The sequence below is a fragment of the Staurois parvus genome, unplaced genomic scaffold (assembly GCF_062004578.1).
Source record: "Staurois parvus isolate SC_StPar_1 unplaced genomic scaffold, SC_StPar_1.0 ptg000130l, whole genome shotgun sequence".
NCBI lineage: Eukaryota > Metazoa > Chordata > Amphibia > Anura > Ranidae > Staurois > Staurois parvus.
In genome coordinates, this window is record NW_028317926.1 from 1,514,631 (window position 1) to 1,540,029 (window position 25,399).

General features: G+C 40.6%; 1 protein-coding gene across 2 annotated transcripts in view; it reads right to left on the bottom strand.

The window, feature by feature from the left end:
* Nucleotides 1-25,399, bottom strand: part of ULK4 (unc-51 like kinase 4) — an 898,798-nt gene that overhangs the window by 25,544 nt on the left and 847,855 nt on the right. For both annotated transcript variants that reach the window (XM_089672503.1, XM_089672504.1), the window contains exon 36: nt 5,489-5,577. In XM_089672503.1, coding sequence (XP_089528629.1) covers nt 5,489-5,577 — 89 coding nt within the window. The remainder of the gene's footprint in view (nt 1-5,488; nt 5,578-25,399) is intronic.

Below are 25,399 nucleotides of genomic sequence, written 5' to 3' on the forward strand. Positions count from 1 at the left end.
AAGACCACTATGCGAGTCAAAATGAAGAGAAAACAAATAAGCTGTGTTATATTGCAGCCTTTCACACCAGCCTGTGGATCAAAGCAGTGAGGCGAGGAGGATGTGGCCGATATAAGCACAGTTCTGGGCGGGGGTAATATGAGAACCTTGAAGTCTGGTGGGAGGGTGGCATACCAAAGAGGGGAAAAGACAAAGATTTTCTGCACTTGTAAGAAGAGTTGGAAAGATTAATGGCAGTTATTCTATACATCAGACATATTATTATACAGAGGGTCACAGTGAATTGATAAACTTTCTTTAGTAGTAATCTATAGAAACATTGAAGAAAGTAACACCAGAATATGAACAACGTGTTTAAAAAGGTCCTTAGGGAATTTGGTCCAGATTTGTCTGCCACATATTCAAGCTGTGAGCCTCCGTTCCACTTCAATACAAATGATTCATGGCATGTATACCAAATTCTAACCCAACCATCCACATGACACAGGAGAAATCAAGATTTGTTAGAGCAGGTATCATTTTTGCTGTCAGTTTTGGTAATCCTTTTGCTTATCATAACCCCATGTTCTCATCTGATCAGAGTGAAATCTTGCTAGGTCTCCTAATACAGCTCTTCCTCTTCAATGTTCAACATGTTGTGCATTTAGATAAGCCTTACTGTACTAGTATCTGTTATTGAAAATAGTGGATATTTGGGCACCTTTGGACTTCCTGTAAGCTTTAACACCTCTGGCTGCTCTCCCCTGACTTCTTTCTTTTTTTTTTCTCCTAAGCTTTATTTCTTTACAGAGCTGCCAGTAATGTTTTGTTTTTTTTTATAGTGCAGAAGGTCCAAATCTAGGGGTGTGCTGTCCCCTTCACCTAGAGCCAGTAGCATCAGCACGGTGGGCACTATAATGAGGCACTAGCCCAGCCCCATCACTTTGGTGCACATAGCCACAAAGATAAAATGAAAATGTGTTGATGCTTTGCACCCCCAGATCAGAAAGGCTAGATCTGGCCCAGTTTTGCAGCCTTGTCTGTCTGCTTTTTGGTTTATTTCTGGAACATAACATATAAATAGCAACAAAACTAAAAAGGGCTTTACTAAAGTTTTCACAACACGCATATTTTACCTTGTAAACCTATTTTATACATTGTCTATACACTCACCGGCCACTTTATTAGGTACACCTTGCTAGTACCGGGTTGGACCCCTTTTGCCTTCAGAACTGCCTTAATTCTTTGAGGCATAGATTCAATAAAGTGTTGGAAACATTCCTCAGAGCTTTGCTCCATATTGACATGAGTTACTGCCTTTTTTTTTTTTTTTAACAGTTGCGTTACTGTTGGCTTTTTATAATCTTGAACCTGCCCATTCTTCTCTGACAACAACAAGGCATTTTCATCCACACAACTGCTGCTCACTGGATATTTTTGCTTTTTCGGACCATTCTCTGTAAACCCAAGAGTTGGTTGTGCTTGAAAATCCCAGTAGATCAGCAGTTTTTGAAATACTTAGACCAGTCTGTTTCGCACCAACAACCATGCCACGATCAAAGTCACTTAAATCCTCTTTCTTCCTCATTCTCATGCTTGGTTTGAATTTCAGCAAGTCGTCTTCACCACATCTAAATGCCTACATGCCATGAGTTGCTGCCATGTGATTGGCTGATTAGCAATTTGTGTTACCAAGAAATTGAACAGGTATACCTAATAAAGTGGCTGGTGAGTGTATATCCTAAGAATGAAGTATATGTTATATACTGCATGTCATGTGAATTTAACCACTTTAAAAATGTACATTTACGTCGCAAATTTGAAGTGGTATACCGGGATGGTGCTTGCAGCTACAGGCATCATCCCAGCATTGTTGTTTCTGCAGGCAATGCTGTTATTTGTTAAAGCAATCCTAGCAGCTAATTAGCTGCTTGATTGCTTTCACAGGGGGCGGAATATGGTATTCCCCCCTCCCGCTGCACTGCAGTGCCTCTCCAGGCTCTCCTGTCCCACCAGGAAGCCTGGCACAGAAGCCAGCGATTACGATTGAAGCCAGTATTTGAACAAATCATATGGATATGGAACCGGAAGCAAAGAGTATTTCGTCACTTCCAGGTTCAGTTTACCAGCTTGGGAAAGCTTCTGACCAAACCGACCCAGGTTTGATTCAAAACTTTTAAGGGCAGAGGAGAGATCTGGGGTCTAATAGACTCCAGATATCTCAGTATTATTGTACAGGATTTTTTATTATTATTATTATACAGGAAAGAGGACCTGTTACTGCTTTTTGCTACCACAAGGGATGTTTACATTCCTTGTGATAGCAATAACAGTGATTGAAAAAAATGTAAAGGGACAGTGTAAAAAAATATACAATTATAACAAAATAAACATTTAAAACATTTCTTAAAGCACCCCATCCCCCCACCCCGTGCTGCTGCACAAAGGCAAAAGCCTACGTCGGTTGCATACGCAAAACAGCGATCGCACCACACATGTGAGGTGAACGTTATAGCGATAGCTATTTACTATGGTATCATAGTCTCGTGCCATTTCATGAGTACGCGCAATTGCGTCTGTACAAAGCGTGACATGTTAGGTATCTATTTACTTGGCGTAACATCATCTTTTATATTTTACCAAACAACTGGATATTAGATTGTGCATTTGTGCATTAAAATTCATTAAAGTGTATTTTTTCCTACAAAATTGCATTTGAAAAACTGCTGCACAAATACTGCGTGACATAAAAAAATGCAACAACCAATATTTTATTCTCTAGGCCCTAAGTAATTTTGGGGGTTCTAAGTAATTTTCCAGCAAAAACATACAGATTTTTACATGTACACAAAAAGTGTCAGAGTAGGCCTGGTCATAAAGTGGTTAAAGCAGTAGTAAACCCTATTTTTAAGTTTTCCCTACAGGTAAGCTTACAATCAGGTAGGTACAATGAATATCTCCTAAACATGTACCATTTAGGAGATATTCACATCGGCAATAACTGATGACGTCACCTGCGGATGCACAGTGACGCTATGCATTCAGGGCAAACAATATGCCATAGAACGCAGAGCACCAAGCCATGGTCATTCAAAGAACCAGAGCCTCAAAAGCCCAGAAGGAAGACTGGGTGAAGATGGAAGCGCCGAGGAGCCATGACAGCTCTGCACTGGAGGGCTCCATGTGCAAGTAAGTCTGTCATAATTTATTAAGTCATTTAAACCTACCTGCTTCCTATCCATCTATAGGTGCTCTGATTTTATTATCCGATTGATGTGATCTGATCATAATGATCAAATCAAAAACCAACTGAATAGCCATAACTTCCCCTCCGACCGATTTAGATCATATTAAATCAAAATGCGTTGATCACCAATGGTGAGAAATTATCAATTATTTTGCATTGTTTGACAACACTGACATGATTTGGTCATTAATTTGATGGTATTTCGATCGTTCAGATTATGAGGTTGCATGGTGGAAATAGGGATTCGATCGATAACTTACAATTACATCTTCTAACTATCGATTGAAATCCACTTCCCTGTGTGTGGCATATCAAGGTATTATGTTATCAGTCAATGATTCCTGAGGGAATTGATTGGAAAATAAATTGATCTTTCATCATAGTGTGCATGGCCACCATTACTCTCATTCCTTGACTGCTGCATACCCAACTTTCATCACCTCCAGCCCCTGTAATCTCTTTTACCAAATACTGTATATGTAGTATTATTGCATTGCTTAGATTCTAAAGGTCATTTGGAAAGAGCCCTCCTCTCTAGCAGTGTACTAATAATGATGCTAACACTAATAATAATCTTGAAAATTGAGCATACACAAATAAGTGCAATGCAGCTTGCAGTAACTGCACAATGGGATATGGCACAAATTGCCATTTACTACACAGAAATCCCAGGGGTCTACTAACATCAAACATTGTAAATGTCAAGTGTTGGTTCTACACACATAATGTAACATCAGTAATTACATTAGCAGTAGATATTATTGCACTGATAGGATACAAGAACTCTGCAGCATCAGAACATTTGCTGTGCCAACGTGAAATCTACAGGTCATGAAAAAGGTATTCCCTGAAAAAATCCAGGCAAAGCATACAGAGGATTCAGTTCGAGTATGTGTATTCATCCAGTACTAGGCAATGTTTCAGTCTTTCTGATCTGATAAGGATAAACTCCCTTGAGGAGATTATTGCATCATTTCACTTTATTTTTTGTCTGGAATTTTATACACATACAACAAACTCCTATTACTGCAACTGGGTCATACAACTTGCTGCTCGAGACAGTTGCTTTAGGCTTATTTAATGATACCTACAGTCAGAGACATATGGCGCTGTTATTGCTGAACTCTCCTGCTGAATATGCTAGTTTACTGGCTGCAATGCTGATCCAGTGGCTTCGAAGTTTTAAGCCCCTAATCTGGAACCAGTATGCAGACCAGGAATTCCAACTTCACTCTGGTCAGATTGTCCATAAACATGGAAAAGTTAGGACTGCAGTATACAGAGGAGTCATGGCTAGGCACTGTGGCTTTCACATATATTTGCAAATGTGTGCAACTAAAACCTCTGCTTTAACATGAACTGTTGGAGCTAATTTGGTTTTATTGCAGGGCAGCTGGTAAGTGTGCTTGGAAATGTTCTGTTTGTAGTGTGCAAACCCCTTCCATGTGCACCTTACTGTAAAGGCTAGTTATAGATTGGGGTAGTCGCCACTTTTCTGTACAGTTGAATTTTATGCAGGGATGCATTGGTTACATTCAGCTGCCATTATGCTCTTGCTGGGTGTCCAATGTGTCCCTGTGCCTTTAAGGAAGATCTGGCTACCTCCAGGCAAACCTGCCGTTAATGTATCCAATGCTAAATGTGCTCTAACATGGAGAGTCTCAAAACGATAGCGTTAGCACTGCAGTATACAGAGGAGCCTTAGCGAGGCACTGTGGCTTTCACATATATTTGGAAACGTGCGCAACTAAAACCTCTGTTTTCACATGAACTGTTAGACAGAACTAATTTGGTTTTATTTCATGCTAGCTGGTAAATGTGCTGATAAATTTTCTGTTGTTTGTAACAATCATCATCTCATGTCTGTGGGTAGCCTTAACCATCATTACAGGTTATCGGTGTGGCACAAAGAAAGCTGGTACATTTTCACAATCTGAGTGTATGAACAATGCTTACTTTGTACTATATTTATCATTCTGTATACCATTTTTAATTTATACTTAAAATTTAATAATAATGTAAACAATTTTGTATTATCTCTCACAGACTTCAGCAATACATTCAATATACAGTATATGTATATAAAATATGCTGCCACAAAATCTAATTATAAGCAGCTTCCCAAAACACAAAATTATACATGTTCCCTGCAAAGTATTCCTTGACACAGGTAACATGAAACCAATTACGTTGTTATTTAGTACTTAAAATAAAGCCGTTTGTTTTGGGTGTGGAAATTCCTCTTTGCCCGAGGGGACTCACCTTGAATCCTGAGCAAGTCTCTCCAGAGTGTGGATAAGAAGATCTCCATCATTCTTCAGACTGTGTAAATGTTTCTCGTTTGATGTTATCTAGGATGGAAAGAAAGCAAAATGAAGGCTCTTTTTTTTTTTCAAAGAAACACATGTGGGAACAGACACAACAGGAGACTGATAGTAAGGCATGCTGGGATCCTACAGCACTGCGCAAAAGTCAATCAATCGGCAATAAGCAACCTACCATTAAAACGAGGATTGCCTGGAAAGTTAATGTCAAATACAAGTTTAAGAAATATCCCCTTTTCCTAATGAGTGAGATGTGGCAAGGTAAATACAGCAAACAAACAAAAAAGCCCTCACCTTGGACCTGGCCTCTGGCGCTGATAGGAGGCACAGGTGAAACCACCATGCCTCTCAGCAGAGCTAGAAGCTTGAAAGCCCACGAGAATGCACTCCAGCCCATTGCTAGGGTGACATCACCTGTGCCTCCTGGAAGCATCGGAGGTTTTCTTTATTTTGGACGCTTGTTTTGTTCCCGAATGCATTCCTAAAGCCTTTTGTGTTGAAGTGGTGGTAGTGGGGATTTGAGCTATCAAAAAAGCAGATCTGTTTGCCATGGAAAGTCCCCTTTAAGGTGTGTGTAAACCCAACACAACATTTTTTTGTGAATCTGTTCTCAATTAGCAGAAATATTGTCAGCCTACCATGCACACTCCTTCAGTTGGATGTTGGGATTCCCATCAGGTCAGCCTTAGGCATGCACGGACCTGATGGTCAGCCGAATAGCCCACTAAAGTAGTAGGTAGGTAGGCTGACAACACTGCTGTAAATTGCAAGGCAGTGGCTTGCAGGTATCAGCCTGTAATATGAAGTGTTGTTAAGTTTGCAGGAACCAGCCAAACTTTGGTTCATGTGTACCGCTGTTCAAACAGTTATACTGCCAGGAAAGGGGGGGCTGAGAATACAATACCACAGTGGGAGAGATCCCTGCATCAATACTGCTTGTAGTGATACAGGGATCTGTCATTTTTTTGTTCATCCCATTAGCTGAAGGAAAAAAAACTATACATGTAAACTCTACTGTTCCCAGCATTGCTAAATCAGCTATCTTCATCTCTAGTTATACCTGGCAAGGCCACCATGAACATCTAAAACAATTCTGACAAAAATAGTGTAAGCAGAGATAGTGTTCTTTTGTATAAAAGGTTTCCTGGAGAGCAGATCACTGCTAGAAAAGGGGCTAGTTACTGACAGTTTAGACTATGGTAACAACTAGGTTTTCTCTAGGAAGGAGAAGCCTTTTATGAAACGCAACTTTAAAATTATTCATGCATTAAGAACACTGATACACGTAAATTAAATTGACTATTACCTGACAACATGTTTTAGATGTCTACTTTTCCCTTGAAATATATCGGTGAATGTGACTATTGAAGATCTATTTTAGTTTACATATATATTGTCATGTATTTGTGCATGTACAAGTAACTAGAAGGAAAACTGCAGATTTGAAGGAATTGTTAGTCTTTCTTCCACATTTCCTAAAGAAGCAATATGTGTGTACTGTGAAACAAGTCCAACTTTGCCTGTACTCCATCAAGTGATTTGGCTGCCTGAGATGGAATAAATATCTGTATAATGTGACTTGGGAATTGCTAAGGGTATAAATAATAGGACACCTATATACTGTATGAGGAAGAAACTTTTTAAGATTTACTAAATTGAATGCATACACTGCTCAAAAAAATGTAAAGAACACTTTGAAAACACATCAGATCTCATTGGGGAAAAATCTTGTGCTGGATATTTATACTGATATGGACTGGGTAATGTTTTAAGAACATAAGGATGCCCCATGAAAATTATCAACCTGCAGAGGACTGAATTCAAAGACACCCTGAAAATCAATGTGAAAAAGTGATGCAGCAGGCTAGTCCATTTTACTGAAATGTCATTGCAGCAACTCAAAATGGTAGTTTGTATGGCCCCCACGTTCTTGTATGCATACCTGACAATGTTGGGGCATGCTCCTAATGAGGCAACGGATGGTGTCTTGGGGTATTTCCTCCCAGATCTGGACCAGGGCATCACTGAGCTCCTGGACAGTCTGAGGTGCAACCTGGAGGCGTCGGATGGACTGAAACATGAAATCCCAAAGGTGTTCTACTGGATTTAGGTCACGTGAACGTGGGGGTCATTCAAAGGTGTCAATTCCTTAATCCTCCAGGAACTTCCAGTATACTCTTGCCACATGAGGCCAGGCATTGTTGTGCACCAGGAGGAACCCAGAACCCACTGCACCAGCATAGGGTCTGACAATGGGTCCAAGGATTTCATCCTGATACCTAATGTCAGTCAGGGTGCAATTGTCTAGCCTGTAGAGGTCTGTCTCTCTCCATGGATATGCCTCCCAAGACCATCATTGACCCACCACCAAATGGTCATGCTGAACGATATTACAGGCAGCAAACATTCTCGATGGCTTCTCCAGACCCTTCCACATCTGTCACATGTTCTCAGGGTGAACCTGCTCTCATCTGTGAAAAGCACAGGGGGCCAGTGGCGAACCTGCCAATTCTGGTGTTCAATGGCAAATGCCAATTGAGCTCTATGGTTCCAGCAGTGAGCACAGTGCCCACTAGAGGACATCGGCCCTCAGGCCACCCTCATGAAGTCTGGCCCTGTCCATCTCTCCTAGAGTACCTGGAATCTCCTCCATGCTCTTGAGACTGCCAGCAAACCTGGCAATGTCATGAATTGATGTGCCATCCTGGAAGACTGCCTGTATAACCTCTGTAGGGTCCAGGTATCACCTCATGCTACCAGCAGTGACACTGACCCTAGCCAAATGCAAAACTAGTGAAAAACAGTCAGAAAAGATGAGCAGGGAAAAAATGTCAGTGGCCTCTACCTGTAAAACCATTCCCGTTTTCAGGGTTGTCTCATTGTTGCCCATTTAGTGCACCTATTGTTAATTTCATTAACACCAAAGCAGATGAAACTGATTAACAACCCCCTCTGCTACTTAACTGACCAGATCAATATCCCAGGAGTTTAATTGACTTGATGCTTTACTCTGATTAAAAAGTGTTCCCTTAATTTTTTTGAGCAGTGTATGTATATATACTTTGTAAAACAAACCGCTAGAATTTCTGGCAATAGCCATCTTGAGTAAGGGCAGATGATTCATGTAGCATTTACTTCCTGCTCATGCATGCAAGCAGGAGGGTGTGGTTAACTGAGAAAGCTCCTCCTACCCTCCTTAAGACTCCTGGGATGTATGACATCATTAGCCTGGAAACCAGGAAATAACCAAAAAAATAATACTTTCCTATCTATTTACTAATGCTAGCAGCATAAGGATTAAAAATAGTTAGTGTTGATTGAGAGAGTGAACTTCTGCTTTAACTGCCCCCTGACCAGCCATTTTTGTAAAACAGGGGAGCCTGTTCTTCTGAACAGATATTTTTTAAACCTATTTGATTTACAGCGTGTGGACTGTGCCTGTCATTAGCACAGATCACCAGCAAAATGCACAGACCCAGTCAGACAGGCTCTGAAACAGGATCACAGGATAAAATTATAATAATTCTTCTTCTAAACTAATAATAATAATGACTAACTCCATTTTTGCAGACTTGTCCAGTGACTATTTGGTACTGCAATAACCTGAAGGCAACCTTTAATTATATTATACATCATATTATACAAGTGAAAGTCCTGCTTAAAGTGATCCTAAAGTCTTGTTTTGTTTTTTTTAATAAACAACAAACATGTCATACGTACCTGCTCTGTGCAGTGGTTCTGCACAGAGCAGTCTGGATCCTCCTCTCTCGGGTCCCCCGCCAGCTTGCTATGGTGGCATCTGAGCATATGCACTCCCAAACAGCGGCTCTGTGTGTCCATTCACACACAGGGTTGTGGCTTGGCCCCACCCCCTCCCTCTTCTGATTGGCTCAGCAGCTGTGATTGACAGCAAAGGGAAACAATGGATCCCACTGCTGCCCCAGCCAATCCGGTGTGAGAGTGTTGGGGAGGGGGCTGCTACACACAGAAGGTATTTTACCTTCATGCATACAATGCATGAAGGCAAAAGAGACTTGAGCCTTTAAAACCACTTTAACATTCACTTTTTTTGCTGTGTGCCCTCTGATCCTTGGGTGGATCACACATAATTGCCATGTAACAATCTCAATACCAAGATTCAAAAAAATAGATTCGCTTGGGATGCATACTTTCCAAAAAAAATGGTAATTTTGAGGATGTTTGTACTATTCTGCTATTTTTATTTCAAATGTTTTTGTTAATCAGATAGGTTTTTACAAAAATACACACAAAGAAAAAACTCTACAACACAGTAAAACAAAACAAAAAAAATAGCAGTGGTACATACACCAACTTAAGGACATTGCAATTTTAAACACTGAGTTCTTAAAGCAACCATATGGCTCATCATATGATAAAAATGAAATTAAAACTTCATACAGTGGGAATAATACTTCTGAAGGTATCTAGTAATCACCTGGGAAAAAGAAAAAAAAGGTGGGGAAAAAGGGGAATTTTTCACACATAGAACAATTAACAGCCTGCTTCTATAGAAGTATGTGTTACAAAACACTATAGAGGCCCTACTTTTTTTGTAAAAGGAAGGAGTGTCTAGAGATGCCGACAAAGAAGATGATAACCAAGGTGAGCACACTTTCTGGAACTTGCCTGGACAGGCCCTATCCTGGTAACTAAGTTTCCTCCTCTCTAATACGGTATTAACTGCATCTTCCCACTGTTCCTTTGCTAGTGGACAGGAAGACAGCCATCCCTGTGCTATAAGTTTTCGATCAATAAACATATTGATTACAGTTCAATGGTTATTTGACACTTTATGGTTGAAAGATAATAGCAAACAAATGAGTTCCTAAATAGTTTGAAAGATGCTAGACCTTTACTTATATCATTTAGGACAGCGAGAAAAAATATGGATTAAGGTGCTGTCAGCACTAGAGCATCTAGAGCAACAAGGGGATTCATTTTTACCCCAGGTGTGCAATTTTGAGCTGTATAGTAGGCTCTATGCAATATAAATAATTGTGTACATTTTTCAGAGGGAGAAAGAGATACTAAAGGAACTGCTTTCCAATGCAGCTGTCCCGTGGTCTCCATCTATATTACGTACACCCTGCCTCTATCCCTAGATTGTATAAGCATCTTGATGGGGGCAGCCAACATGAGAGTTGAATATGTTTTTTTAAGAAGAGACAAGGTATACACATTTTTTTCAACATTTTTGGCCTTTTTCTCTTTTATATAGTAAGAAATTTACAAACCAGTGGTCATTAAATACCACTGAAAGAAAACTTTATCGGTCTGAAAAAATTACATAAAATCCATTTGGGTACACCATTGCATGACAAAGTAGATTTCAGTCAAACTATCACAGTGCTGAAAACTGAAAAATGGTGTTAAAAGGGTTAAAAGGAAAGGGATGTGACGTTTTGGTATTGAGGTGGTTAAAAACTCAGTGCTCTGTGAATCTTGTGTTATGAATGATACAGGCAAAAAATATTAATTTCAAAATATGATATAAAAATAAGAAAAACTTGATAAAAAATATTAAATATATTTAAACCTATAATAGTTTTCCTTTAAAGTATAATGAAAAGCAAATCTTTTTCTTTAAATTTGGATAGAGTGGAGAGGGATTAGAACACCTCTCAATTTTTATTGCTGTTTGTGTCCTCTCTAGGGAGATTCACCCTCTTTATTTGTCCTGTTTACCACTGGCATTGAAAGTAGAAGAAAATCCCAATTTTTGGGTTATGCCCAGAAAAGAAATACAGAGGAAATCTTCTAATGTAGACATTAGTTCTGATGGCCTGGGGGTCCCCAAGGTATTCCCCTAATTTACAGGGATTTACTCTCACTTCCTGTTTTGGCTATGGGACAGGAAGTGAAGGGAAATCTCCCCAATGGGGCACAGATGGGAAAAAAATAAACCAACAGAGGTTATACCCTCTCTTACTCTATCCAAAATGAATTAAAAAAAGGTTTTGCTTATAGTTCTGCTTTAACCACTTCCCCACCACCCTATAGCAGATATACTGCTACAGGGCAGAAGGGGTGCGCAAAATCACGTATATACGTGATTTTACATTTCCGGGTAGGCAGCGCATGCAAGCACCCTACCCGTGCCACCATTAGCGGCTGCAGCTGTCAATCACCAGGTCCAGCCCGGTAATTACCAGACGGTGCTCAGTGGTTACCGAACTTCTCCGACAAGGAGGTTTTGTTTACTAACAATCTTCCTCCCGATCGGCTAAATCACATTGCTCTGTATGGTTAGTTTTAGGGTTAGTTTTGTTTACTGTCTTCCTCCCTGTCGGCTAAGTCACACTACTCTGGATAGCTGTGCACAGCACATCCATCCAGAACGGTGTGCTTACAGTGAAGCACAGCCCCTCACCCCTAGTAAACACTCCCTACACATAGTTAACCCTTTGATCCCCCTCATATTAAGCCCTTCCTGCCCAGTGCCATTATTACAGTGTCAGTGCTTTTTTTTTTTTAGCACTGATCACTGTATTGGTGTCACTGGGGATGTCAGTGACACCAAATCAGCTCTCCCCAGTGTCAGAATGTCTGCCGCAGTCCCGCAAAAAGTTGCTGATCGTTGTCATTACTAGTAGAAAAAAAAAATCCCAATATCTATACCGCCATTTGTAAGCGCTATAACTTTCATGTAAACCAATTAATTTACACGCATTGGGATTTTTTTTAGCAAAGACACAGAATATATTTTGGCATAAATTTATGATGAAATTTGATTTTTTTACTGGACATGTTTAATAGCAAAAAGTCCTAAATATTGTTTTTTCTCAAAATTGACAGGCTTTTTTTTTATAGCGCAAAAAATTTAAAACCGCTTAGGCGATCAAATACCACCAAAAGAAAGCTCAATTTGTGGGACGCAAATTTAAATTGGATGCAGTGTTGCATGACCGTGCAATTGTCAGTTAAAGTAACATAGCGCCGTAATGCAAAAAATGGCCTGGGCAGGAAGGGGCGTAAACCCTCAGGAGGAAAAGTGGTTAAGTTGTTAGAATGAAGACCTTCATAAATAGGAATAAATGGAACAAAATAAGGGAGCTTGAAGGGTAATAATTTCCTTGGTGGGATTAATAAAGTATTATGAATCTGAATATGAACATCATGTGGTTTATTGTTATCTATCTATTATTTTTATTACTGTTTTCCATCTTTTCTATTGTTCTAGTTTAATTACAGTACATTGTCAGGAACTGTTGAGTGCTACAATACCTAAAAACGTACTTGATGTTATTCCTCTTGTGAGGCAATATTAGTAGATTGTAGAGCTGACTGGCACTGAAGATATTGCTTTTTTTCTTAATCAGACTTTGCACTAAAAAGCATGGCCAACTTGCTGTATTAAATCATGTATTACATCATGGTCTTCTCGGTCATAGTCAATTGCCGAATTAAAGTGAAAAAATGTGTGGAAAAAAAAATTAAGAAAAAGCACTTTCCTTAACTGTGGCTTCCATACAGCAGAGAGTGACATCCTCATCCCAACCACCTGAGGAAATCCCAACAAAAGCTGAGCATCCTAAATCCCACAAGAAAATGCTCAAGCACAGGGAAGAAGCATCTTGTCAAGAGATACGAGATTCTTAGTGTTCCCAAGATCTAAGGAGCTAGGTAAGTATATTCACTAACCTCCCACAGGATTTTTCACTTTAAATTGATGATTTAATATGAGAGTAGAGGCCCTAATGTAATTAAAGGGGTTATCATTTTTAGTTCAAGGTCTGCTTTAAATTTATACTGCCAATGTCAAGTAATCAGAGAGACAGAATGAGGATAGCTGCAAAGAATCAGCACAGACCTCTCCACACTGCTATCTGCATAGATGCTGTAAAAAATTATTTAATAAGGCAGCTTTTAAAAAATAATATATTACACAGTTAAAACTAATTCAGACAATGGCAAATTTAGGAAAATGTTAATCTGTCTAACTGGTGAATTGCATACTGCATATTTAAGAATTCTTTTATACATAACTGAATACCCAAAACATTAGCCTAATGTTTTTTTTATTGGTTGAACTAGATGGACTAGTGTTTTTTTTCATCCTGACTGTGTAACTGTAATAAAAAAGGGGCTTTTGCTACAATACGCACCTTTAATCTGAAGCTAATATCCACAGTTCTTTTTCTGACACTGAATATCCACCATTTTCTGGGTTGAATGATGGCCAGTGTGGTTTGACCAACTTCCCAGGCTGTCAAATAAAAATGCACTTGATGGCGCTCACATGTCATTGCATGTGCACCAATTATTGATGTAGTGCTGTCCTCCCCATGCTGCTGGAGAAGGGGAAGGACCTAATTTGTTATCAGACCAGCCTGGAAACCCTTGAAAAAAAAAGTAATTGCTAAATAAAAAAATAAAGTACTGTGAAAAAATTTTAGGCAGGTGTGAAGAAATGCTGTAAGGTAAGAATGCTTTCAAAAATATATATTTAAACTGTTTATTTTTATCCATTTATAAAATTCAAAGTGAGCAAACAGAATAAAAATCTAAATTAAAGTGTTACTAAACCCAGGACTCTGTATTCACTATATTTGGTCTCCCACAGTACACCCGACATGAACAGAACTGGCAGAAACTAGTGGGACCCAGGTATACTCATCTACTGTATGGAGATGTGTGGCTAGAAGTAGTCTTGAAGGAAGAATTGCAGCCAAAAAAAACATACTTCTGATGTGGAAACAAGGCTAAGCTACTTAACCATGCATGAATACATAGGAACTGGGATGTAGAAAAATGACAGCAGGGGCTCTAGACCAGGGGTCCTCAAACTTTTTAAACAGGGGGCCAGTTCACTGTCCATCAGACCGTTGGAGGGCCGGACTGTAGTTTAAAAAAAAAAAAAGCTATGAACTATGACACAGTACAGGAGATGACCAGAGACTGCGGAAATACAACGGCGGCGGGAATACTGGGCCGGCCGCTCCATAAGACGCACAGACATTTCCCCCCAAGTGTGTCTTATAGAGTGAAATAGTGTCCCATCATTGGTGTCATTGGGAGGAATAGTGCCCCATCATTGGTGTCAGTGGGAGGAATCGTGCCCCATCATTAGTGTCAGTGGAAGGAATAGTGTCCCATCATTGGTGTCAGTGGGAAGAAAGGTGCCCCATCATTGGTGTCAGTGGGAAGAAACGTGCCCCATCATTGGTGTCAGTGGGAAGAAACGTGCCCCATCATTGGTGTCAGTGGGAGGAATAGTGCCCCATCATTGGTGTCAGTGGGAGGAATAGTGCCCCATCATTGGTGTCAGTGGGAAGAATAGTGCCCCATCATTCGTGTCAGTGGAAGGAATAGTGCCCCATCATTGTTGTCAGTGGGAAGAAACGTGCCCCATCATTGGCGTCAGTGGGAAGAAACGTGCCCCATCATAGGTGTCAGTGGGAGGAATAGTGCCCCATCATTGGTGTCAGTGGGAAGAATAGTGCCCCATCATTGGTGTCAGTGGGAGGAATAGTGCCCCATCATTGGTGTCAGTGGGAAGAATCGTGCCCCATCATTAGTGTCAGTGGAAGGAATAGTGCCCCATCATTGGTGTCAGTAGAAAGAAATGTGCCCCATCATTGGTGTCAGTGGGAAGAAACGTGCCCCATCATAGGTGTCAGTGGGAGGAATAGTGCCCCATCATTGGTGTCAGTGGGAAGAATAGTGCCCCATCATTGGTGTCAGTGGGAGGAATAGTGCCCCATCATTGGTGTCAGTGGGAAGAATCGTACCCCAATCATTAGTGTCAGTGGAAGGAATAGTGCCCCATCATTGGTGTCAGTGGGAAGAAACGTGCCCCATCATTGGTGTCAGTGGGAGGAATCGTGCCCCAACATTGGTGTCAGTGGGAAGAATAGTGCCCCATCATTGGTGTCAGTGGGAGGAATAGTGCCTTATCATTAGTGTCAGTGGGGGGAGGAATAGTGACCCATCATTAGTGTCAGTGGGGGGAGGAATAGTGCCCCATTGTTGGTGTCAGTGGGGGGAGGAATAGTGCCTCATCGTTGGTGTCAGTGTGGGGGGGGGGAATAGTGCCCCTTCATTGGTGTCAGTGGGGGAAGGGGATAGTGTCCCAACATTGGTGTCAGTTGGAGGAATAGTTTCTCATCATTGGTGTCAGTGGGAAGAATAGTGTCCCATCATTGGTGTCAGTGGGAAGAATGTTGCCCCATCTTTGGTGTCAGTGGGAGGAATAGTACGTCATTGGTGTCAGTGGGGGGGGGGATAGTGCCCCGTCATTGGTGTCAGTGGGGGGGGATAGTGTCCCAACATTGGTGTCAGTGGGCGGAATAGTACCCCATCATTGGTGTCAGTGGGGGAAGGAATAGTGTTCAATCGTTGGTGTCAGTGGGGGGTGGAATAGTGCCCCATTGCTGGTGTCAGTGGGGGGGAGGAATAGTGCCCCATCGTTGGTGTCAGTGGGGGTGGAATAGTGCCCCATCGTTGGTATCAGTGGGGGGGAGGAATAGTGCCCCATCGTTGGTGTCAGTGGAGGGAGGAATAGTGCCCCATCGTTGGTGTCAGTGGAGGGAGGAATAGTGCCCCATCATTGGTGGCAGTGGGAGGAATTATGCCCCATCATTAGTATCAGTGACACCAATAATGGGGCACTATTCTACCCACTGACACCAATGACACTTAACTTGCTGACCCCTGCTCCAGCATGGTGCTGCTGCAGCCAGCATACCTGGTTGCAGGAGCAGCACCATCAGCACGGCACACTTACCTGTCAGCTGTCCTTCTTCACTCCGGCTTCTCCCTCACTCGATGTTCGCGGGGCCACTTGGCTCCGCCTCCTCACAGGTGATTGGCCTCCTGTGTGCCTTTCCTGAGCTACAGTTCTGGCGCCCAATCACCGGTGAGGAGGCGGAGCCGAGCGGCAGGAGTGAGGGAGTGGCCGGAGTGAATGAAGGAGCAGCGCTTCCTGGACTGGATCGTCGTGGGACTGGGACCGGAGCCAGGTAAGGTACAGCAGCCCCCTGCCCACCCCTGTATTTAGTGTCCCTTCCTCGCGGAAAATACGCCCCTGCTGGTGGGCCGGATAAATGGCCTCGGCGGGCCGCATGTGGCCCTCGGGCCATAGTTTGAGGACCCCTGCTCTAAACTAATGCTCAAAATTTGAAATATTTGCCTGTAGTAGGAGGCAGTTTGTTCGCGAAGGGCTGGAAAGTGGTACAATAATGAGTGTCTGCAGACAACAGTGAAGCATGGTGGAGGATCCTTGCAAGTCTGGGGCTGCATTTCTGCAAATGGAGTTGGAGATTTGGGCAGGGTCACTTGTTTCCTCAATGCTGAGAAATACAGGCAGATACTCATCCATCATGCCATACCATCAGGGAGGTGTGTGACTGGCCGCAAATTTATTCTGCAGCAGGATAACAACCTCAAACTTAGAGCCAATGTCATTAGCAACTATCTTCTGCATAAAAACAAAGGAGTCCTGGAAGTGATGGTTTGGGCCTCACAGAGACCTGATTTCAACATCATTGAGTCTGTCTGGGACTACACGAAGAGACAGAAGGATCTGAGGCACCCTACATCCACAGAAGATCCGTGGCTGGTTCTCCAAGATGTTTGGAACAACCTACTTGCCGAGTTCCTTCAAAAACTGTGTGCAAGTCTACCTTGAAGAATTGATGCTGTTGTGAAGGCAAAGGTAGTCACACACGTATTGATGTTGATACTGATATTGAATATTGATTTTGGATTTCTCTTCTGTTCATTTAGTTTCCATTTTAACCACTAGTAACACATCTCTTTACAAAAGCATACTTAATTTACAGCATTTTTTCACACCTGACTTTTGCACAATAGTGTGTGTGTATGTATATATATATAAAAATATATATATTTTTTTGTGCATGAGGGCAGGGAGTTTTTATTTTAAACAGTGGTGACATTTCCTAAAATCTAACTCTTCCATCTTAACATTTCCCAAATCTGAAAAATTTTAAAAATACAGACATTTTTAACACAAATTTGAAATTTAGGTTTGTGTCTATATTAATTTTCAGCAGCATTAATCACACTGTGCTATAGGACTAAGATTAGAAATGATAGGTACAGGCATATTAGGTGCACTGGTTCACTGTGATATTCCACATTACAATGCCAATGAACCATCTATTCTACATCACTGTAAAACCTGTCGAGAGACAGTCTGGCCTTCACCAATGCACTAATAAATCTAGTCTGATAGTTTCTGTACACATGCCATGTATAATATCTTGGCAATATCCTCCAGCAGATTTGGAAAACCACAGGCCATCTAGTTAAAGGTTACATAGGAGAAATATGTTGGGAACATTGTGTGAATGTGGTTCTTCTTTGCTCTGAGGGAATTGCTGGCCTTTGTTTGGATGTAAATGATGCACTGATCACTGATTAATGCTTCGTCTGATACAGTATCTTACAGTGAATCATCAGATTTATTCAGAAGTAAATGCCAAATGGCACATTCCATCTTTCTTAATGTCTATTACTGCCACCTGACCTTTCACAGAAGCGTTTCTCTAGTTCCAGTAAGAATAGAATTTTGCATACTATCGATTTTCCTTTATTTTTGGTAAAAATCATTATTTACTCTGCACAAATTATTGCTATTAATAGACAATTAAACTGTTAATATGCATCATCTAGATGTCCAAACACGGGCAGATTTTACAGATTTAAGTGAATAACAACATAAGAAGTTGGAATGTCTTTAATTTCCATTGACTGCCAGCAAGTAGGGGAGCGGGCATGGCACATAGAGGTGGATTGGCACCCAGGGCACTGGATCACTTTATTAAAAGCACTTTATGGAGGATTTAATGGCTTGTGTCATGGAATGAATACACTTGATTTGTCCGGACACTCACTTGTTGCTCTAAGGACTGCTGTTAAGGACATTGTTTTTTCTTACACTTTTGCACTTTATTATAAAGTAATAAGTTTGATGGGTATATGTTAGCTTATCAGTTTTATAAGTGAGTTTTTTTTACATACAGTATTATTTGGTATTACTTATCCTTTTGAAATTCACTTGCATTTTGGATCACTATTTTGAGTTTTTGTTTAAAGGGATAGTGCACCATTTTAAAGTTTAGAAACAGAAAAATTTAAATATGCAATAACAAAAAGAAAACCTCCTAGAGAAACCTGTCATCATACAGGGAACATCTTAGGTGACCTTCTCTTGAAAGTACTAGCTGTCTGTCAGTCTCTGAATTTACACTTGAGGATCCAATCAGTGATTGAGGATCCAATCAGTGCTCTGCCTCAGGAAGCAGCGACAAACACATGAAAGGCGAAGGAAGAAGCTGATATTTCATTTGTGCAAGCAAGGTTTTGGAGGCAAAGCCATACATTAGGTGTAAAGTAATTATTTGACTTTAAGTAGAACTAAAGGCAAAACCCTTCTTTAAGATTTGGATAAAGTGTTGAAAGGTGAAAACCAACGTCGAGTTTTTAATGCTGCCTGTGCCCCATCCCGAAGATTCTGAGTTGCCACCAGAACAGAAATAAAGGGGAAATCTGCTGAAAGACACACTTGTTCCTGTAACACCTGTCTAAAAAGGGAATATCATTCACATTGGAAAGATATCCTCACACTTCCTGTTGCAACTGCGGGATAGGATGTAAAGAGAAATCTCCTCGAAAAACAGATGGCTTACTCCCTACTCTATCTAAAAAGAAAAATAAAGATTTTTTTCCCTTAAGATATACTTTAACAGCACTTTAGTTGTAGGTTTCAGGTGTATGAAGGATTTATATTGGATCTTTGTACTACTCCTGGAAAGCATCTGCTACAGTAGAATTGACTAAGTTCTCTACAGAACAGAAATAGCTTTTTTGGAAATTGTTGAAGAGTTACCTGCTAAAGCAGTAGGGTTGTCATTAAATGTTGTCCCGGGTAGGCGACCTACTAAGTAGTGAAAGAAGTATAAAGATGCTAGCCATGGAGCTTATATCTTTATAGGTTGGCATTAGCAAAGTCCATAAATCTATCTCAACAGATTTTTTTTAAGTCTTGTGCTTCTCCTACACATTACAGAATTTAGGTAGCAAAATCTATAGCGTACTCTACAAATATGTGTAAAGCGCCAGCTATTGAACTCTTAGTTCTCTTCACTTTGCTTTGCCAGTCTTTGTGCAAGGGAACCACAAGAACAGGCGCCAAAGAACAGCAAGTGGTAGTCACTACCACACTATGGGGTTGTTTTACTAAAGGCAATAGGCTGTGCACTTTGCGATTGCTCCTGCATTGTATTTCCACGCACCTTCCACAGTGAATGTGGCAAAACTCTGCTGATTTCCATCGTCCAATCATGTGCAAGCAAAAATATGGTGTTTGTTTTTTGTTTTGTTTTTTTATTTTTTTTACCCGATTGGATATTCTTTACAATGTGAAGCTTCACCATAATCAGTAAGCGCTGGGGAAAATTAGTGCAACGCTGTACTGCAGTGGTGACAGTATTGAAAAAAAATGGTGAACAATTTTTTTTCTCAGTTATTTTCCCAAAAATTATGACTTCAAAAAACTTGCCATGCCTCTTACTAAATACCGCTGACTGTCTTCTTTCCAAAAAGGGGTAATTTGGGGGATATCTGTACTATCCTGACATTTTTGGGCCTGAGATAGGCCATCAGTACACCAAGATTGATCAATTTTCAGATGTATACCATAGTTTGTGGCCTCTATACCTTTCCTACAGACTAAATATTAAATAGTGATTTGGGTAATTTTCACCAAAGAAATGTAGCAGTATACATTTTGCCCTAAATTTATGACGAACAATTATTTATTTGCAAAATTGTATAACAGGGGCAGCAGAGTGGCTTAATGGTTAGCACTTCTGCCTGGCAGTACTAGGATTGTTGGTTCAAATCCCAACCACAGCACCCCCTGCCTGGAGTTTGCATGCTCTCCCTGTACCTGTGTAGGTTTTCTCTGGGTACTCCGGTTACCTCCCACACGCCAAAGACATGCTGGTAGGTGACTTGGCTCCTGTCTAAATTGGCCCTAGTATATGTATGTATGAATGGAAGTTAGGGACATTAGATTGTACACCCCTTGAGGGTTAGGGACTTATGTGAATGTACAATATATACAGTTGTGTTCAAAATAATAGCAGTGTGTTGAAAAAAGTGAATAAAGCTCAAAATCCTTCTAATAGCTTTTATTTCCATACACACAAAGGCATTGGGAACACTACACATTCTATTCCAAATCAAAACATGAAGAAAAATATATCAAATTTGTGTTGTTTCTCTAAAATAAATTGAAGAAAAGTGAATATTAGACTGTTCAAAAAAATAGCAGTGTTTGTATTCTGCTTTACAAACTCAAACATTCACTATATAAACTGAGAAATGTTTGAAGATTTTGCTTTCCTTTGAATAACTTAATTAATATTTAGTTGTATAAGCACTGTTTCTGAGAACTGCTGTACATCTGTGTTGCATGGAGTCAACCAACTTCTGGCACCTGTGAACAGGTATTCCAGCCCAGGATGATTGGACTACATTCCACAGTTTTTCTCTATTTCTTGGTTTTGCTTCAGAAACTGCATTTTTTGATGTCACCCCACAAGTTTTCTATTGGATTAAGATCCGGGGATTGGGCTGGCCACTCCATAACGTCAATCTTGTTGGTCTGGAACCAAGATGTTGCACGTTTACTGGTGTGTTTGGGGTCGTTGTCTTGTTGGAACACCCATTTCAAGGGCATTTCCTTTTCAGCATAAGGCAGCATGACCTCTTCAAGTATTCTGATGTATTCAAACTGATCCATGATCCCTGGTATGCGATAAATAGGCCCAACACCGTAGTATGAGAAACATCCCCATATCATGATGCTTGCGCAACCATGCTTCACTATCTTCACAGTGTACTGTGCCTTGAATTCAGTGTTTGGGGGTCGTCTGACAAACTATCTCCGGCCACTAGACCCAAAAAGAACAATTTTACTTTCATCAGTCCACAAAATGTTGCGCCATTTCTCTTTAGGCCAGTCAATGTGCTCTTTGGCAAATTGTAACCTCTTCAGCACATTTCTTTTTTTCAACAGTGGGACTTTGCGGGGGCTTCTTGCAGATACCTTGGCTTCACATAGGCGTCTTCTAATTGTAACAGTACTCACAGGTAACTTTAGACCTTCTTTGATCTTCCTGGAGCTGATTGTTGGCGGAGTCCTTGCCATTTTGGCTATTCTTCTATCCATTCCAATGGTAGTTTTTCGCTTTCTTTCACGTCTTTCAGGTTTTGGTTGCCATTTTAAAGCATTTGCGATCATTTTAGCTGAGCAGCCTATAATTTTCTGCACTTCTTTATATGTTTTCCCCTCTCCAATCAACTTTTTAATCAAGGTACGCTGTTCTTCTGAACAATGTCTGGAACGATCCATTTTCCTCAGAATTTCAGAGAGAAATGCACTGTAACCAGCATGTACAACATTTGCTGCCTTCCTTCCTTAAATAAGGGCAATAATTGCCACCTGTTTTTCAAAGAATGAATGACCTCACTAATAGAACTCCACACTGCTATTATTTTGAACATGCCCCTTTCAATTAGTGATTCAATGACACAGAATCAGCAGCAAATAACAGAAATGAAAAAAAAAGTTTTTTTTTCAAAATTTGCAGTCTGTTTTAATTTATCTAACAAAAAATAAAAAAACCCAGTGGTGATTAAATACCACCAAAAGAAAGCTCTAGTTGTGTGAACAAAATGATAACAATTTAGTACGGGTACAGTGTTGCATGACTGCGCAATTGTCATTCAAACTGTGAGAACGCTGAAAGCTGAAAATTGGCCTGGGCAGGAAGGGGTAAAAGTTCCTGGTATTGAAGTGGTTCAATTATAAACAAGCTCTAATTTGTGGAGTTCCAGGGAGGGAACTATTCTCACTGGGGAAAATGTACTAAAACAGGAGCAGATAGAATCTGGAGCAGCTGTGCATAGTAATGAATCATCTTTTACCCCAGCTTATACATTTAAGCTTTAAAAATGAAAGCTAGAAGCTGACTGGTTGCCTTGCATGGCTGCTCCACATTCTGGCTGCTCCAATCTTAGTAAATTGCCCTCATTTTATACCCCAGTCACATCTGTTCTCCCCTGCAGAGAATTTTTATACACAGAAGGTTGCTGAAGTGTCACCCACTATTTATAAAGTAACTAATAATGCTAAACACTCTTGCTGCAGAAAATAAAAATCAGGTAGATCTTTCAGTTCCTGCACACAGTAACAATAACAATAAACAACAAAGGGAACACTTATGTATCTGGGTAATTATATTTTCGCTATTGGCATTATCATCAAAATGAATGTTCTCAGAGTTATTATTGTAACTACTCTAATCAAGAAAAAATAATCAAGGAGAAAGCCCATATCATAACTGCTGAACCTCATGCTGCATCTCAATGATACCACTTACAAGGCGCTTTCTTTCTGAGCCATTGGTTGCCAAAGAAACCAACTTTAACAACGCAGACAACATCCAATACTCTTCTATACAGCAACAATGCATATATTTTCAGGTTAACTCTTTATGGTGGAATGCAGGGCAAATATTTACATTGTTGAACTTAAATATCAGTCTAAATGCTATATTCTAAATCTAAACTTCAGGGCAGATCCTATCCATGGCACAGCCATCGTTCACTGGCGGCATTTGTATCCTAATTTGTTACAATTTAGAATGGGTACTTTAAGCACTAAAAACTTTAATTACCTGTCTTATCTATACAAAGGTGTACTCTTAATCATCTGTTAAAAATATCCCAAGGCACTGACTGCCACCGTCTTGCTATCCTACTGGAACAAAATGTAGCTAGATGAATTTCTAATTAACGTCAAAATAAAATTCATGTGATCGGAGAGCAGAAGTCATCATAGAATCTTTACAGGCTGTGAAGGTTAAGTATAAATTAGATAGTTGGGGAAAAAAACATCTCAAGAAAGCTTTCCTCAGTTGGGGAATTATAGGCAGCAATGGTAATTCAGCCTTGATGACTGGGTTCATAATGTAATCATCATAGTATGGGCCCCGCAACACTCTTTCACTAATAACTGCAGTAAATTTGGTACACTCGTAGCTGTTTAGTTATATGCCATGGTTGACCAACATATTATTTAAAAGAGATGGCACACAAAAAACACACATTGCTAGGCCTAAAAAAAGAAAACTGCCTGTACAAGAGCCTCCATAGCAATACCTTATAGTGTATGTCCAGCTACAACTTTTTTTTTCTTACTTTTGGATAGAGTGGGGTGGGGTTAGACTCCTCAAGGTTTTTACTGCTATCCAGTGCTTCCTGTTAAAAGAGATTAAGCCTCACTAACTGTCCTACTGACATTTCACTAAATTGGAAGTGAGGAAAACCCAAACAACACAGGCAGACATTATATACAGGTACAGTTGCAAGAAAAAGTATGTGAACCCCTTGGGATTACGTGGAGTTTTGCATGAATTGGGCATAAAATGTGCTCTGAACGTCATCTAAGTCACAACAATAGAAGAACACAGTCTGCTGAACATAATACTAAACAAACATTAGATGTTGCCATGGTTTAATTGCACATAACATGTAAACATTCACAGTGCAGGGAGGAAAAAGTATTTGAACCTTTGGACTTAATAACTGGTTGACCCTCCTTTGGCAGCAATAACCTCAACCAAACGTTTCCTGTAGTTGCAGATCAGACCTGCACAACGATCTGGAGTAATTTTGGACCACTCCTCTTCACAAAACTGTTTCAGTGTAGCAATATTCTTGGGATGTCTGGAGTGAACCGCTCTCTTAAGGTCATGCCACAGCATTTCAATCGGGTTGAGGTCAGGACTCTGACTGGGCCACTCCAGAAGGCGTATTCTGTGATGTTGCAGCCATTGTTTTGTTGAATTACTTGTATGCTTTAGGTCATTGTCCTGTTGCATCACCCATCCTTTGCGGAGCTTCAGTTGGCGGACAGATGGTCGTACGTTTTCCTGCAAAATGTCTTGATAAACTCTGGAATTCATTTTCCCATCAATGACAACAATCCGTCCAGGCCCTGAGGCAGCAAAGCAGCCCCAAACCATGATGCTCCCTCCGCCATGTTTTACAGTGGGGATGAGGTTTTGATGTTGGTGTGCTGTGCCTTTTTTTCTCCACACATAGTGTTGTGTGTTCTTCCCAAACAACTCAATCTTGGTTTCATCTGTCCACAGTATATTTTGCCAGTAGTGCTGTGGAACATCCAGGTGCTCTTTTGCAAACTTCAAACGTGCTGCAATATTCTTTTTGGACAGCAATGGCTTCCTCCGTTGTGTCCTCCCATCTACTCCATTCTTGTTTAATGTTTTCCTTATTGTAGACGTGTCAACAAAAATGTTAGCATGTGCCAGAGATTTCTGTAGGTCTTTAGCTGACACTCTGGGATTCTTCTTTACCTCATGCAGCATTCTGCGCTGTGCTCTTGCAGTCATTTTTACAGGACGACCACGCCTAGGGAGAGTAGCAACAGTGCTAAACTTTCTCCATTTGTAGACAGTCTGTCTTACCGTGGACACATGAACATCAAGGCTTTTGGAGATACTTTTGTAACCCTTTCCAGCTTCATGCAAGTCAACAAATCTTGATCGTAGGTCTTCTGAGAGCTCTTTTCTGTGAGGCATGGTTCACATCAGACAGAGCTTCTTGAAACCAGTAAACCCAAGACAGGTGTGTGTTTTTTAAGGGCAGGACAGCTGTCAGCAACACATATAATATCATCACACTGACTGGAGTCAAGGTTGGCTCACTCCTGGCTCTCTGGGAGAAGTTATTAAGCTAGGGCCTCACATACTTTTTCCTCCCTGCACTG